The sequence below is a fragment of the Oryctolagus cuniculus genome, chromosome 5, assembly GCF_051225735.1.
Source record: "Oryctolagus cuniculus isolate XC-2025 breed Fujian yellow rabbit chromosome 5, ASM5122573v1, whole genome shotgun sequence".
NCBI lineage: Eukaryota > Metazoa > Chordata > Mammalia > Lagomorpha > Leporidae > Oryctolagus > Oryctolagus cuniculus.
Genome location: NC_142871.1, coordinates 133,143,539 through 133,158,879, shown reverse-complemented (window position 1 = coordinate 133,158,879; position 15,341 = coordinate 133,143,539). Strand labels below are relative to the sequence as shown.

Below are 15,341 nucleotides of genomic sequence, written 5' to 3'. Positions count from 1 at the left end.
GTGAGCCAGCCGGTATTTCCCTTTGTAGCCAAATGACAGAAGCTGGAGTCAGCTGGGTGCTGTGTGTAAAACAAGAGCAGAAGGCTGGGGAGGTAAATGCCATGTCTGCTCACTGCCCCAGCCAACAGTATTTCCCCCTAACCTTTGTCTCAGATCCCGTCCACTGCCCAAGGCCCGTTTGCCCCAGAGGAAGGAACAGCTGTCCTCTCCAGCCCTCCCCAGAGCCCTCCTGAGGAAGCTGCCTCCCCTGTGTTGGGAGAAGGGGGTCCCTGCGCTCAGGCTCACTCTGTGTGTCCTTGGCAGGCATGACCAACGGCTTCAGCAAACACACTGAAAGCGGGTCTGACTCGGAATGTAGTTTGGGTCTCAGTGGTGGACTGGCATTTGAAGCTTGCAGGTAAGAACGCTTGTCCCCAAAGCTTTTTCAGCATTTCTGCCGACTCTCCCTTTATTCTTCCTTCAGCTACAGGTTGAACCTCCCCCTCCTCATCTTGGTTTCTACCCCTGCTATTTCCTGAGGCCTCTGGTCTGTAACTCCATGAGCTCCGAGGAAACAGGGTGACCCTTGACTCTCGGGTCTGATCTGAGAGGAGGGCTGATGCGTTTCAGGTTCATGGACTGCATTTGGGGTCTAGAGGGTAGGGACAGCAGAATCTCCTTTTTCCCAGTAAACACTGGAGTCAGCACACATGCACATTCACGCACGCACTACACTAACTTACTACAGACATAGTTCTGCCCCAGGTCTTCTGAGGCCTGATAGCAAGGGCCTCTAGAGGTGAGGTTTGAGTCCTTGCTGTGTGTCCAGTGCTCGGCAAAACACCAGGGAGGAAGGGACTCTTAGAAATGAGAGACCTCCAGTGTGACAAAGGAAGAATGGCTTGTCCTGAAGGCTGACATGGCCCCATGTGACTGCTAAAGGATCTTGGGTTCTGAGTAGAGGAGGAAATGGACCCAGGGCAGCACAAAAAGACGACATGTTGATGTTTGAAGCACTTCCAGGACAGGCTGAGTGTGTGTGCTGGTGGGTACTCACTCCACCTGCTGCTGGGTCACTGGTGGGGTCAAAGAGGACTCCTAGCCAACTTCCTACACTGGACTGGTTCCCTGTTGAGGTTCCCTGGAGATTTCCCTTCCCACAAAGCCCCAGAATTACCCTGACTTTATCTCTCCCTGTTGGCAGCTTCCAGAGATACAGGGGGAATAGATAGGGAGAAACAGTTGCCAGACATAGGCATAGGGGAAAGAGACTGCAGAATCTTACGAGATACTTTGTCTGCTCCCAGGTTGGAATTCCTGACTGCCTTCATAGACAAGGCGCATGGAAGCCAAATTTAGTTGGGTTAAGGCAGAAGTGGGGCCATCACACTGTCCCATCCCAGCCCTTGCCTGAAAGTGGAAGGGGTGTTGCTCTGTCCGCGGGAAGGGCGCTTTCCCCAGCTGGGAGTCACAGAAGCCAGCCAGCCACTCTGACTGAGAAGGTGATGCCTTTCTGCAGAACTCCAGTCCAGTGCCACCGATTTCTCTGGGACCCCTGCCTGATGCAGGAACAACGCCATTGGAGGGCATTTGCTCTTGAATTCAGTGGTTCTCAGTGGAACTTCAGGGTTTCAGAAAGGAGAGTCAAAAGCTCCAACTGCAGGATTTTTCCCCCATACTATGGATGGAAGTAATTATATAAAGGCAAATCTTGTTTATTAGGCTGGAATCATAATCCCCGAATTAGAAATAACTTTGAAAGAACTGCTCACTAGCTCATCCCCAACACTCCCTCCCTACCTGCTCCTTGGTTTATTGATAATTTCCTGAGCAGGTTGAGGCTGCACCCTCTTTCAGTAGGTCACTCTTCCAACTACTGTTTATGAAACACCTTCGTTTTCCAGGCATTGTTGCAGTCTGTTCTCATGAAGCTTACATTCTAGAAGGAGGGATGGATGTTTAACAAGTAAACAAGATAATTATAGGTTGGGATGTCCACTTGGGCCTGGGTAACTTGGGAGAGAATGCTAAAATGCATCTATAATTGAATCTTTTGTACTTTTTCAATATATCAGGAAGGCACAGACCTAGTTTTGGGGCTCTGTTCTATTTTAATGAGCTCATCATTTCACAGTATGATATTAATAGTTCGTAATACTTTAAGACATTAAAACCTTCTGTCCATCATATGATAACCACAATTGCCATTTATTGAACACATGGTGTATGTGCTGTACTGAGCACTTTGTATTCATTAAATCATTCCAGTGACACACAGGGGACCCAAGCCTCAGGCGCTAAAGTAAACTTGCTCAAGTTTGCAGAACCAATTAGAGGAGCTGGGTTTGGAACCCAGGCAGTCTGACTCTAAAGGGCGCTTTGCTAGGCCCTGTTGTGTTCTATTCGAGGATGTTCATGAGGTGAACAGTTCGAAAAGCTGCCCTAATAAGATTACCAGCACCTTACCTTTGTCTAAGGCCTCAGAGCCTCATACAGATATTTATAGGGTGAGAACTGAATCCTGAATATGTACTGGGTATATTTTATGTTTTCCTGAACAAGTTCTAATTTTGACTCACAGTAAAAAAAGCTTCCAGCCTGGCTGCTAGTTACTGAAGGATTATGATTCGTTGACTTTTGGTTAAGCAAAGTTTTCTTGGTATGAGGTAATGATAAAATCAGTTCTAAAAAACACAAGGGTTTCTATCAGTCCTACCCCTGGCTGCCGCTTCTCCCACCAGTGGCTTCTTAAATATTTCTACTTTCTACAGATTATCAACCTGTCTTTTAAGCAGTATTTTAGTTGAAAAAATTATATATTAGTAATATTTTTAAAAGTTTGAGTGGAGAAAAGCCCTGGCCATATCTTACCAGGGGCTGTCCAAAGTGTGCTGTATATCAGAATTCCATTGGGAGCTGTTTAAAAACAACAACAAATCTGGGTGAGCCTCACTTGTACCATTGTCCTGGTATTGCCATTCTCATTTTTGCTTATTAGCTTCTAGTCTTTGTCTAATATATGTTTTACCTCTTTGAAGTAACCATGTTAAAAAAAATAAATTGGTCTACTTTTTAGTTAAAAAAAAAATCCATCTGTCTCTGTCCAAGAAAATTTTCACACATAAACTATTTGGAAGTGAGAAGTGGATTTTTTTTCCCAATTTAAAAATGTCTTTCCTAATTTGGGAGCTAAGACATGTCCATTATAGAAAATTTAGGAAAGAGATGAATTTTTATACTTCAAAAATAAATTGGTTTCTAAAGACAAAGCCACATGAACCACAGAGTAAAGAATTCTGGGCAGATGTGAGGTGGCCCCTGCTTATGGTCAGGCTACTGAGCATCTGGGAAGATTGACAAGGGGCTGGGGTGACCTTGCCTCTTTGTGAAATGCAAGGTTCCTATGCAGGGAAGCAGGAGTCTGCTTCCGGGTTCAGTCCCTCCACATGGGTGAAATGGTGCCTCAAAGCCTCATGGGAGCTTTTTGTTCAGCAGTGGGTCGTGGGTTAGTGTGAGTTTTTAGGGGGAAGGTAAGCAACCATCTTCCCTGAGGGTTTTTGCAGCTCCACTCCTGTCAGAGGTGGGAGAGCAAGAGTGGTCGTGTCAGTCATTGAAATTGCTCACTTCACCCCTCTCTCCCTGCTCTGTATGTAGTGGTCTGATGCCCCCCAAACGCAGCCGTGGGAAGCCAGCCCTGTCTCGAGTGCCCTTCCTGGAAGGTGTGAACGGAGACTCTGACTACAATGGCTCAGGTGAGGAGCAGTGTTCAGGCGGAGCTGGGGGCGCTGGGCCTCCCAAGGAGCCAGCCCTGCAAGCTGCTGCACTGCTGGGGCTCAGCACGGACAGCGGTCCCTGAGCTACCCAAAGCCTCGGACACTGGGCAAGCAGGTGGCCCTTACTCTTGGGTCATTCGTATTCTTGGTTTTGTTTTTTAAGTTTATTCTAAATTTGAATATATAAGGCATGCCCATGGTTATAGAAGCCAAAAAGGTACAAAAGAGTGGATAATGAAAGCCAGCACTCCCCTCCCTGGAGCATCCTCTGCAGGCAGTTTCTTTTGTGTCTTTCCGGAAGTCCTCATATATATACTAGCCAAAGTATGCACACAAGTAGAAAAGCCTAACACACTCACGTCCTTTTTTTTTTTTTTTTTTTTTTTTTTGGCAGGCAGAGTGGACAGTGAGAGAGGGAGACAGAGAGAAAGGTCTTCCTTTGCCGTTGATTCACCCTCCAATGGCTGCCGCGGCCAGCGTGCTGCGGCCAGCGCACCGCGCTGATCCGAAGGCAGGAGCCAGGTACTTCTCCTGGTCTCCCATGGGGTGCAGGGCCCAAGCACTTGGGCCATCCTCCACTGCACTCCCGGGCCACAGCAGAGAGCTGGCCTGGAAGAGGGGCAACCGGGACAGAATCCGGCGCCCCAACCAGGACTAGAACCCGGTGTGCCGGCGCCGCAAGGCGATTAGCCTAGTGAGCCGCGGCACCGGTCACTCATGTCCTTTTAAACCATCCTTTTTTTCCAGTTAATAATACATGCAGTCCTGACTTACTAGTTCAGCTTACTGTTTTCCTGCTTTATGATGGTTTATCAAGATACAACTCCATTGTAAGTTGAGGAGCATTTGTTCTTATGTACCTTAGAAGGCGATCCTTCTGTGCTTTCTATTGGCTGTCTAGTGGCCCATTACACAGGAGTTCCATCATTTGCTCAGCCAGCCCCTCTAAATGTGGACATTTGGATTGCTTGCCCTTATTTATCATAACTAGTATTACAGTGAGCTACCTTGTGCATGGATCATTCTGTGTCCCTGGGGAGTATCTACAAACGTGAAATTGCAATTTTGTTATTTTGATAGATACTGCCTGTCTGTGCGCGCTGGTATCATCAGTGATAACCACTGCATACATAGCCCTGTGGTTTCATGGATCTTATCTCCCTGGACTAAGGGGATAAAGGGCATGATCAGGAGGCGAGGCCAGGCTGGTGCTCAGGTCGAGCAGGTACAGAGGGTGCAACCTCTGAGCTCCCCTTTGGCCATGCCTGCCATGGTAGCAGGAGCACTCTCTGGATGCCCTGTGTTTGAAGTTTCCGCCTAACACACTGGCAGCAGGGATTGTCTCCCCTCTTACCTTTCCCCAGCTCCTTTATTTGCCCTTGGCAACAGTTTCTTGTATGTGTGTTGATGAGTGCATGCCTTTATGTTCCATCACCTTCTGTGACCATCGGTGCCCAGAAATCACCTCAGATGAATTTGCATAGCATCTAGCACAAAGCCAGGAGAGAAGCGGTCCACTTAGTGCTTCTGGTGACATTCATTCTTACTTTAAAAATGATATACTTAAAATAATGCCAAAGGAAATTCACAAAGAAAATTGACCTCCCATAGTTCCATCACCTTACCACTGTCTTCATTTCTCTTTGTTGCCTTTTGTTTATTTTAGGCACATTTTTAACCATGCTAATCCAAAGCACAGACACTTTTGTATTCTTTTTTTAGTGTTGTCCCATACTTTTCTCATGTTGACATACTTATATATCTCATATTATTGGAACAAAGTCTCCAACAATCAATGCATTATAATTTACTGAACTATTGTTAGATATTTGAGTTGCTTCCAACATTGAGCTTTATACATAATACAGTGAACCAATAGTTTTGTTCAAAGTCCTTTTATTCACTTTTAAAGTATTTTTCTTAGAATAAATTCACAGGGAAGGAATATACTGCAGCACATGGTTCATACATTTTTTTAACGGCTCTTGAGCTGCACCACCAGATTGCATTCTGAAATGATTGTCCTGGCTTGCAGTTCTGTCAGCAGTGTGTGATTGCGCCAGCTTCTACTCAGCCTGCCCCTTCAGTATTGGATTTGTTATCTTTTTATTATTATTGCTATTGATTGAATAGGGTCAAAACGGTACCTCATTATTATTTTAGTACATTTAAAAAAATCATAAATAACAGTTGTAACGTTTCCTTAGAAATACAGTTTCCAGTTGGTGAGATCTGGGTCCGTTTTCCTTGGTTGAGTGTGATCCCCTCTTCATTCCCAGTTTACAGACACAGGGAGGGAAAGGGAGGTTCTCTTGTGAGTCCAGAACATTGGTGAGCACTCACTGCTGCGTGCTTACGCATTGGGTGTAGAACAAAGCGAGGAGATGCAGCGCCTGCCCTCTGGGCCACATTGAATGTACACTGGGCTCTGACAGAAGCAGGCGCGTGGAGGGCCTGTGGACTCACCAGACTGCTGAGGGCTATACTTCCAGGCGGCATGGATAGCCAAGTGCAGCCCTATCAGGAAAGAATTCACGTAGCAGGTGATTTTACTGGGGGTCCTTCCAGGCATGTTTTTCCATGAGGCTTCTGTCTTGAGGACCAACCCCCTACCCCGGGGTGGGGGTTGGGGTAGGGTGGGGTGGGGCCAGAGAGCCATATTCGGCTTTGCTCAAGCTGGGGCATGGCTTCTCCCTGAGGCCCCCGGGTGAAGCAGTTGACATGTTTCCAGGGAAAGCCATCCCAGTGTTCTAGTCCAGATAATGGTAAACTATGGCCTGCTGCTGTTTTTGTATGGACCATGAGCTGAGAAAGATTCTTTACATTTTTTTAATGAAAGAATGATTTTCATGATATGTGAAAATGACATGAAATTCAAATTTCAATGTCCCAAAATAAAGTCTTCTTGAGACATAGCCATGCTAATTCAACAGCAGAATCGAGTAGTTAGAACAGAGACCATGTGGCCTGCAAAACCTAAAATACTTTTTGGCCCTTTACAGAACTAGTTTGCCGATGCCTGGTCCAGACTAATAACGTCTAAGGAAAGGGCAGGGCAAAGGAAGGGTGGAGGGTATATTGCTGACTCGTTCCTGGACTGCCCCAGTCAGATGGAAGCCACAGGCAGGCCTCCTGGGCACCATTACAAGTCCCCTTCGAGCTGTCTCCTCCCCTCCCCCACCCCCAGGCAGAAGCCTCCTGATGCCCTTTGAAGACCGCGGAGACCTGGAACCCCTGGAGCTGGTGTGGGCCAAGTGCCGAGGCTATCCTTCCTACCCTGCCTTGGTGAGTCTGCCCCAGACGCCATCCTCCTACCTCCTCTGGGCGGTTCTGGCCCCTGCCTTGCTTTGGGGGCTTATCTGATTGATGTAGCCAGCACAGTGTAGTGAGAGTCAGGGTGCCCTTAGCTGCAGAAGGGAGGGGGGCTTACCCCAGCCTGGGTGGGGCAAACCGGCTCCTAGTTTAGGGCAATTAAAATAGACTAAAAGCATGCAAAGATTAGGGTTCTTAGGACTTAAATTTTTTTTTTTTTTTTTCATTTTATTTCATTGAATTTGAAAGGCAGAGCTGCAGAGAAAGAGACATTAGAGATCCTCCATCTGCTGGTTCACTCCCCAAATGGCCACAACAGCCAGGTCTGAGCCAAGCCAAAGCCAAGGAGCCAGGAACTCTATCTGGGTCTCCCATGTGAATGTCAGGGGCCCAAACTCTTGGGCCATCTTCCACTGCCTTCCTAGGCGCATTAGCAAGAAGCTAGATCTGCAGCAGAGTAGCCGGGACTCCAGCTGGCACTCTGATATGGAATGATATCAGTGGCTTAACCTACTACACCACAACATGGGCCCCAGTTCTTAGGATTTTGATGGCACTTATTTGCTTATGCATTTAAATTAACATGTGCTTACTGTAGACAATTTTAAAGGCTATTGACAATGCTTAGATGTTTTATTAAACATGCTGAGCCTTTGAAATAATGAGGGAAGTATGATTGTTCCTATTTTGCAGGGAGGAAAACAAAACCTGTTAGCCATAGTCATCTAGCTGATAAGTGGCAAGCTTGGAATTTGAGTCCAGGGCTCAAAATTCATGATGTCAAAACCTGTGTTCCAAGCCACTGATTAAAAATCATCCACAGTCCCATCTACTCAGGGATAACTTGGTATATGGCCACCCAGCCTTTTTCAAATGCATAAATATGCATATATATGAGACCACACTCTGTTTTTAACCTCCGTTTCACCTAACAGCAAACCATGAACACGCATGTCTTATGCCATTATCTGTTCCCCCTTTAAACAGTCTTCATCAGCATTAATGACTGCATCATCTTTGGTTGTGTATACCACATTTCAACCATTGCCTAGTTGGTCATAGAGATTGCTTTGAATTTTTCGCTATGATAAACAACTGGCAGTAATCATCCTTGTAGCTTGCCTTGTGCACATCCATGAGTATTTCTTTGTAGGGAATTCTGAAGTGTACCTTCTTGGCGAAGTCTATGCAAGATCCTGAAGAAGTTGCCAAATTACCTGAAAGTTAGTTTGTACTCCTACCAGCAGTAGCTAAATTTCTATTTCTTCCAAAATAGCAGGAGCTGAAAATTCCATTTCTACCACCTTGGTTTTTCTTAGCGTTCTTTCTCAGTCGGGGAGGCAATGTCCAGCTGGCTATGGAAGACGCCACTGATTCTGAACCTTTGGAGCATGTCCGAATCATCTGGGGGAAGTTTTTAAACAATATGGGTACTGAGTCAGCTCCGCCCCACAGCTACCAAATTAGACTCTGAGGCATGAATATTTTTTTAAGAGCTTCCTGGATGATCTGTAGCCAGGGTTGGGAACCACCCCTACCAGCCTTTTAAGTGCATGGGGCTTCTGGCTCTTTTACTTGTGTGACTCTTTGGAGCCTTGAGATAAGGAGGGCAGGAGCTCTGATCCTGTTAGGACAGATAAGACAATTATAGCTCAAAAGAGGTTCTGCAGTTTGCTGGAGCCCTGTTGGAAGTCAGGTTGTCTACTCATGCCCTCCCTCGCAGAGGCAGGTATGGGAAATCCACACTGTGATCAAGCAGCCTGAGAGATTGCGCCTGGCGCTGCCTGCTTCACAAGCAGTGGCCAGGCGGGACCCTCAGGTTGGTCATTAAGGAATTGATTGAGGCTGTGCAGGTCTGAGGTTCTCTTTCAAACCTCACAATGCAAAAAGAGTAGTCTAAAACTAGTGTTTTTACTCACCTCCTTAAGCATTCTAATGACATTCAACCACCATCTCAACACAACCTGTGTTTTTATTTTGGTGTATGTTCTCCCAGTCTTTTTCCTGTGTGTACTTCAATATGTATTTGCCTCCATAGTGAATATACGGTTTTAATATTTTTCTTTTTTTGGCTCTTGTCTTTTTAGCAGATGTTTTTGTTTTTTTTTTGGGTGTGTGTGTGTGTGTGTGTGAAAGTAATGCACCACATTTATAGGAGTTTTAGAAAAATAGAGGGTAAAAAGGCAACACAAATCTCAAATTCTAAAACATCAACTTTGAGTATTTTCTATCATTCCTTCTATTAAAGTTCATTTAGTAAAGCTGTGAATAATAGTGTATATATGTGTTTAATATATAATAAGTTAACTTATCACAAGCTTTATTTTCATATTGTTTTACCTCTCCATAGCTTTCATCGAGTGAATGAGCCATTGTTCATTATTTTGAGATGTGAAAACTATTCCTAGGTGGCAGACTTACCTACTTTGCTTTTGCCTTAAAGGGAAATTTTTTCACAATCCACCCTGTGCAGATACTCTGAGTCCCACAGCAGGGACCAGCAAGACAAAACACTTCAGCGTAGCCGCACTGTCTTGTTTGGTAATCAGGGAAGCCTAAGAGGGTGCGTGTTGTTCTCAGTAGTACCCTTAGCTTCAGTTGTGGGAGGGACAGACAGACTGGGATAGAGATTCCTGACCAAACTGCACCACTGGCAGGTGGTGTGGGGAGGTTCTTCCGTCAGCTCTTATCCAGAGCACCTGCTCAGCTGCTTCTCTTGAGAGGGATGTGGGGAAGCTGGCAGATACCCAAAGGGAAGTAATCAGAGCAGTGTACTATGAGAAGAGGCCCTTGGGACAGGGTAGAGGAATGAAGATTGCCTCTAAAGAGAGTTTCGGAGGCTCTGTGGCTTTGGCCCACAGAGATGATCAGCCAGCTGCTCTGGAAGCAGCGTCTGTGTTGAGGCAGCGGGCAGCCGAGGCCCCCGCATTGGCCAGGTGTCTGGTTTTAGTCTCAGCCATGGTTTGAACCAGCTCCTCCTTCTGTGCTTGTCAGCTAACACCTGTCATCAGACTCCCCAGCATAAGCAAGAGATTGGAATGAGGTGATGTGTGAATAAATAGGAGCTTTGGAAACCTTGAAAGTGCTCCATAGACCCGGAGAGTTCTTGTTGTGTTGATGTTCCCAGGCATTTTGCTGTACACCTGTTCTGAGCTAGACAGAGAGGGACTGGAGGCCGGAAATAGGCCTGAACAGGGTGGGCTCAGGCCCTACCCTTGTGGCACTTGTTGCCTCAAAAATGTATCCCTCCACTGGCCCTTGTTTGCAACCATATGGTTCTCACCTCTGTACCGCCCTCCTGCATGCAGTCTTCTAGCTGAACATCGACTGCCTCTTTGATCTTATCATGAAGGATTCATGCTGTATCTGGACCTGGCTGGCTTGTTAGAGATGTTGGGAACTGGGGCTGTGCTTCTGTACCCCTGTGCCAGATGGTCATTGAGTGCATCTGTCCCTAGGGGGGAGCCAGAAAGGAGTGTAGTCAGGTAGAAAGATGGTGGGGAACCAGGCCCCTGTTAGATATAACCAGGACAGCCTTCCTGCTGACACACAGGTTTCTTCAGAGCTGTTGTGCCTGGGGAAGGCCCTGGCCATGGTTCTAAAGGGAAATTGGTGGCCAAAAAATGACCTCTCTTCTTCCCTGGACACTGGGAGGAATGGCATGGCCATTACAGATACCCACGCAGTCCTGGCACCCCCACGTGGGCTTCTCACTAGCTTGTTTCTGCTCTGAGGCCTGATGGTTTGTGGTGCGGGTTCCTTCATCGGAAGGACCGGTTGGGCAGAGGTGGAGGATTAGGACAGTCAAGATTTCCATTTTAGGGCACTGAGGGTCACAGAAAAGGCAGCCCCTCCATCACGTGGTTATGGGCAGGGCTGAGCCCGTGCATGGCTTAGTGTGGGGTGCCTCAGCAGTGGGTCCTGCAGTGGGGGGCCGTTCACTCTGTCCTCCCCCACTGAGTGCCCTTCTCCCTTTCTGCCTGCAGATCATCGACCCCAAGATGCCCCGGGAGGGCCTCCTGCACAATGGTGTCCCCATCCCTGTGCCCCCGCTGGACGTGCTGAAGCTGGGAGAGCAGAAGCAGGCAGAGGCTGGAGAGAAGCTCTTCCTTGTCCTCTTCTTTGACAACAAGCGAACCTGGTGAGTGGGTGTTGCTACCCAGGCAGCTGGGGCAGGGACATGCCAGGGTTGTTACTAATATTACTAATTAGTAACTAATACTAATACTAATACTGATAACTGAGCAGGTTTCTAAGATCAAGCTCCCTGGGAACGGCTGATTTTAGGGATTTGTATCAGGGAGCTTATCGGGGAGAGCTTAGGGCTGAGGGATGCAGCATTGGTCGGGGGGGAGAAGTTGACCTGCAGTGCCCTCGAGACAGGTCCCAGTCCAGTCCTCTGAGGAATCCTGGAGCTGGCAGCTTCGTGGAGGTACTGGGAATTGGGGCTGTGCCTCTGTACCCCCTGCCAACTCTCACGAGTGCAGCTCTCCCTGAGGATGGTGTGCCTCTTGGCCAGGCAGCTCCCTTAGTGGCTGTTTCCTGGACAGGCCCGAGAGTCTGTTGGCTGCCACACTCCCAGCAGCTGCGAGGACACAGGTCCCAGTCGGGGGAGGGGGGGAGGTTCTGGGCTGTGCAGTGTCCAGTGAAAGGGACTTGCCCACTCATGGTTTACAGGTGTCTCAAGGTTTCTCTTAGCATCAGCTGGAGAGTGCTTTTACTTCTTTTTTTTTTAAACATTCTTTTTTATTTAGTTTTTTTTTTTTTTTTAAGGATTGATTTATTTATGTGAAAGAGTTACAGAGAGGCAGAGAGAGAGGCGGGGTAGGGGGTAGAAAGAGAGGTCTTCATCCACTGGTTCACTCCCTAATTGGCTGCAATGGCCGGAGCTGCACCAATCCGAAGCCAGGAGCTTCCCCTGTGTCTCCCACGTGGGTGCAGGGGCCCAAGGACTTGGGCCATCTTGTACTGCTTTCCCAGGCCATAGCAGAGAGCTGGATCGGAAGTGGAGCAGCTGGGTTCGAACCGGCGCCCATATGGGATGCCAGCACTACAGGCAGTGGCTTTACCCGCTATGCCACAGTGCTGACCCTGAGTGCTTTTACTTCTGGTTCTGTAGAATGAAGAGGTAGCACTAGCTAGTAAGATAATGATAAGAATAGCTGCCATTTATTGAGTGCTTTCTTCTTGTCCTTATTAAATCTCTTTATCCTCATTAATCCTCCACAATCTATTTTGCAAATTAGGAAGCTGAGGCTCAAAAAGCAAAGGCCCTGTAGCCAGAACTGGGATACAAACCAAGATCTAGCTCTGAAGACAGTGTTCTTAGGCACATAATAGAGTCCTGCCAGGAACTTTAAAGGCACACGAGGTCAGGCCCCATCAGAGATGAGTTTAGTTCCTGATATCAGCTCCACGTCTCCAGCCATAGTTCCCTAATTCCTCAAGGCAAGGCAGGCTTCTGCCCTCCAGGGTGGCTATGCCAGTCCCAGTGGCTGGAAATGGGCCCCTGCAGACCCCTGAGCCCTGACCACCCTCAGAGCAGAGTAAAAGCCCAGAGAAGGGCCTGGCTGCCAAAGAGGCCCCGTGCCATCCTCCCAACCCCGCTAGCCGTCAGGTTCTTGGTGGCTTCCTGAGTGTGTGGGGGGTCCCAGTCTACTTCCTGGCCTGGCTAGTCTTGCATAAGTAGGCTTAGAAGAGTGCCGTGGGACCCACCACCGCCCAACCTCTTACCGTGCTTGCATTTCAGGCAGTGGCTTCCAAGGGACAAAGTCCTACCTCTGGGTGTGGAAGACACTGTGGACAAGCTCAAGATGCTGGAAGGCCGCAAGACCAGCATCCGCAAGTCAGTGCAGGTGGCCTACGACCGCGCCATGATCCATCTGAGCCGCGTCCGGGGGCCCCACTCCTTCGTCACCTCCAGCTACCTGTGAGGCCAGAGCTGGGCCTGCGTCTGCCTGCCCTGCCTCCATCCAAGGGGCACAGGGAAGACTGTTCTGCCCCAGCCAAGTGTATGGCCAGCAGCTTCCCCCTCTCGTGGCAGGCCAGGGACTGGGCTGTGTCCCCACCAAGGGCAAGGCCTCAGTTTCGACCAATACATGGTTCCCCTGGCAGGCCTGCTGTGTGCCAAAAACTCCTACCCAAGGTCCCTCGGGGATATTCCACTGAAGAACCAGTTAGAAGTAGAAATGTGAGGGGCTGGGGCCCAGCCAAGGAAATGGACCTGGCCCAGAAGACGAGCGGTCCTGGGTTCCTTGAGGGGCTGCTTGGCCCTCTTCATCCCCTCCCAACTAACTGCACCTCAGGGCGGGCGAGGTTCTGACACTGATCCCAGAGATGCTGTGGACGCGCCAGGGTCCCACGGGGAATCCCACTGAGCTCCCCTCTCCCCTCGTCACCCATTCTTACACCTCTTCCCGTCCCAGCCTCTGCACCCAGGCACGGTGTCTTTTCCCACGTTCCTTTCCTTACTTTCACTCTTGTGCCAAACTGACAGGAACTGTCACCAAACTGGTCTTTTTCCTTTGATGTCTCACTCCCTTTGAGGCCAGCTGCTCTGCCAGGTACCTGTCTCTGCCGGGCTCCTCAGGGTCTAGGCAGAGTCCCACCCCGTGGCGCCTCCACCAGTGCGCCGCCTCTCAGACCTGTGCTGTGACGGCGCTGAGGCCCAGCTGTGCGCACACTCCGTGGGACGCACCCCTGGATTGGGGCAGGGCCCTTCCCGTCTTCTCCCGGTCTTGCCTCGAGGTGGGCTGAGGTGGGTGTACCTGTCAGGCCGGGTGTGCGAGTATCTGTGTGTCCACCTGGGTGCGGAAGGGCTTGGGTGGAGCCCGCCCATCAGCTCGGCCCACTCCTCCTCCTCGAGGGCTTTCCTTTCTCTGCGCTGCGGTCCCAGCCCCCTCCAGCACCGTGGTCTGCACAGCATCCTTCTGCCTGCGCTCTGCCCGCCCAGCTCTGCTGCTCCTGCTTCCCAACTCCGGGGACCGGGACCCTTCATATTTGAAGCGCTCTTTCTCTTCACCCCCCCCCCCCACACCTTCTCAGAAATGGAAGGATACAGAAACTGTGAACGGGGAATGCTGACTGACAATGCAGCACACCTCTCAGAGGCTTCGACGTCTGGTCCCTGGGCGTTTCTTTTCACCTCTTAAGCACCAAAGTCGCAGGGCCAGGTTGCAGGCCGCTGATTGCCATGTTGATTTTTAACCTGATGTTCTTTTTAATTGTTTTAAATTTTTCATAGGGGAGTTTTGGACAAAATGAAGTCACTGGGGAGATCACTGCCATTTTTACACACTCAACTTTTTAAAAATACAACCAACCAACCACCACAACTTCTTATACATTTGGGACACGAGCCAGAGTTTAAAAGGGAACCAACAAAACTCTCTGTAACACAAAGGATGGGGTTTTGGATTTTGTACAATAATCAAAACGGAATTCAGCATATGGCTAGGGAAGGACATGGTGTATATAATTGTAGAATACTGTTCTAAATTATTCAGGCCTATACTTTCCATTGTTGGAGTCCTCCATTGTGTGGCCACACTGTGTGGCTTATTTACAGGAGCCAGTGCGTCCCCTCTCCCCAGGTAGTTGGTCAGCTGTGGACTCTGTGACCTTTGTCTAACCTGTGTTGTAAGATCTCGGGACTTTCTCCCTCTTGCTCTCTCTCTGTCTATCTCTTTCTCCCCCCAGCGCCTCCTCTTCTTAGTCTATTTTTCAGTCTCTCTCACTCTCAGTCTCTCTCTCTGAGTCTCATTTTTGAAAATGCTCTTTCAGAACGGGCACGGCTCAGACCCTGCTGCGGGTGGGGCCTGCTGTCTCTGTCGCGTCTGCTGTGAAGCACAGGATGCTCTATTTATTGTAGAAAGTGACTTTATTTGCTTTCTAGAATTGTTTATAACAGATGGTATAAGAGAGGTAATAAACAGAGAAAAATCTATGCCTGTAAAGAATACAAGAGTTAATTTTACCTACTATAATAAGACTGTCTGAAACTTATTTTCTCTCGGAGAAATAAATGTTCTAATGGGCAGCAGTTGCTGTGCTGTGTTTGGTGTAATCAGCGGGGCCTGCTTCCACTTCTGGATCCTCCCGACAGGGAGCGTCCGGCTGTGGCAGGCTCCCAGCTGGCGATGGCTCTGTCTGGCTGGCCGGCTGGCCGCCTCCTGCACCCCTGAGAGAAATGTGAGGGTGGGCTCTGACTGTGGGAGGTCTGGCCTACCTTCCCACACCTCAGCTTGTGTGTGGCCGTGTTCGGGAGATCTGCGCTTT

The 15,341-nt window shown here is 48.8% G+C and overlaps 1 protein-coding gene across 4 annotated transcripts in view; it reads left to right on the top strand.

Annotated features, from left to right (window-relative positions):
• Nucleotides 1-15,105, top strand: part of BRPF3 (bromodomain and PHD finger containing 3) — a 37,322-nt gene extending 22,217 nt beyond the window's left edge. For 3 of the 4 annotated variants that reach the window (XM_070074150.2, XM_002714658.6, XM_089334014.1), the window contains 5 exons: nt 304-397; nt 3,634-3,731; nt 6,940-7,037; nt 11,051-11,205; nt 12,814-15,105. In XM_070074150.2, coding sequence (XP_069930251.1) covers nt 304-397; nt 3,634-3,731; nt 6,940-7,037; nt 11,051-11,205; nt 12,814-12,997 — 629 coding nt within the window. In that variant the 3' untranslated portion in view covers nt 12,998-15,105. The remainder of the gene's footprint in view (nt 1-303; nt 398-3,633; nt 3,732-6,939; nt 7,038-11,050; nt 11,206-12,813) is intronic. The other variant, XM_070074151.2, reaches the window with a different exon arrangement.
• Nucleotides 15,106-15,341: the final 236 nt, after the last annotated feature.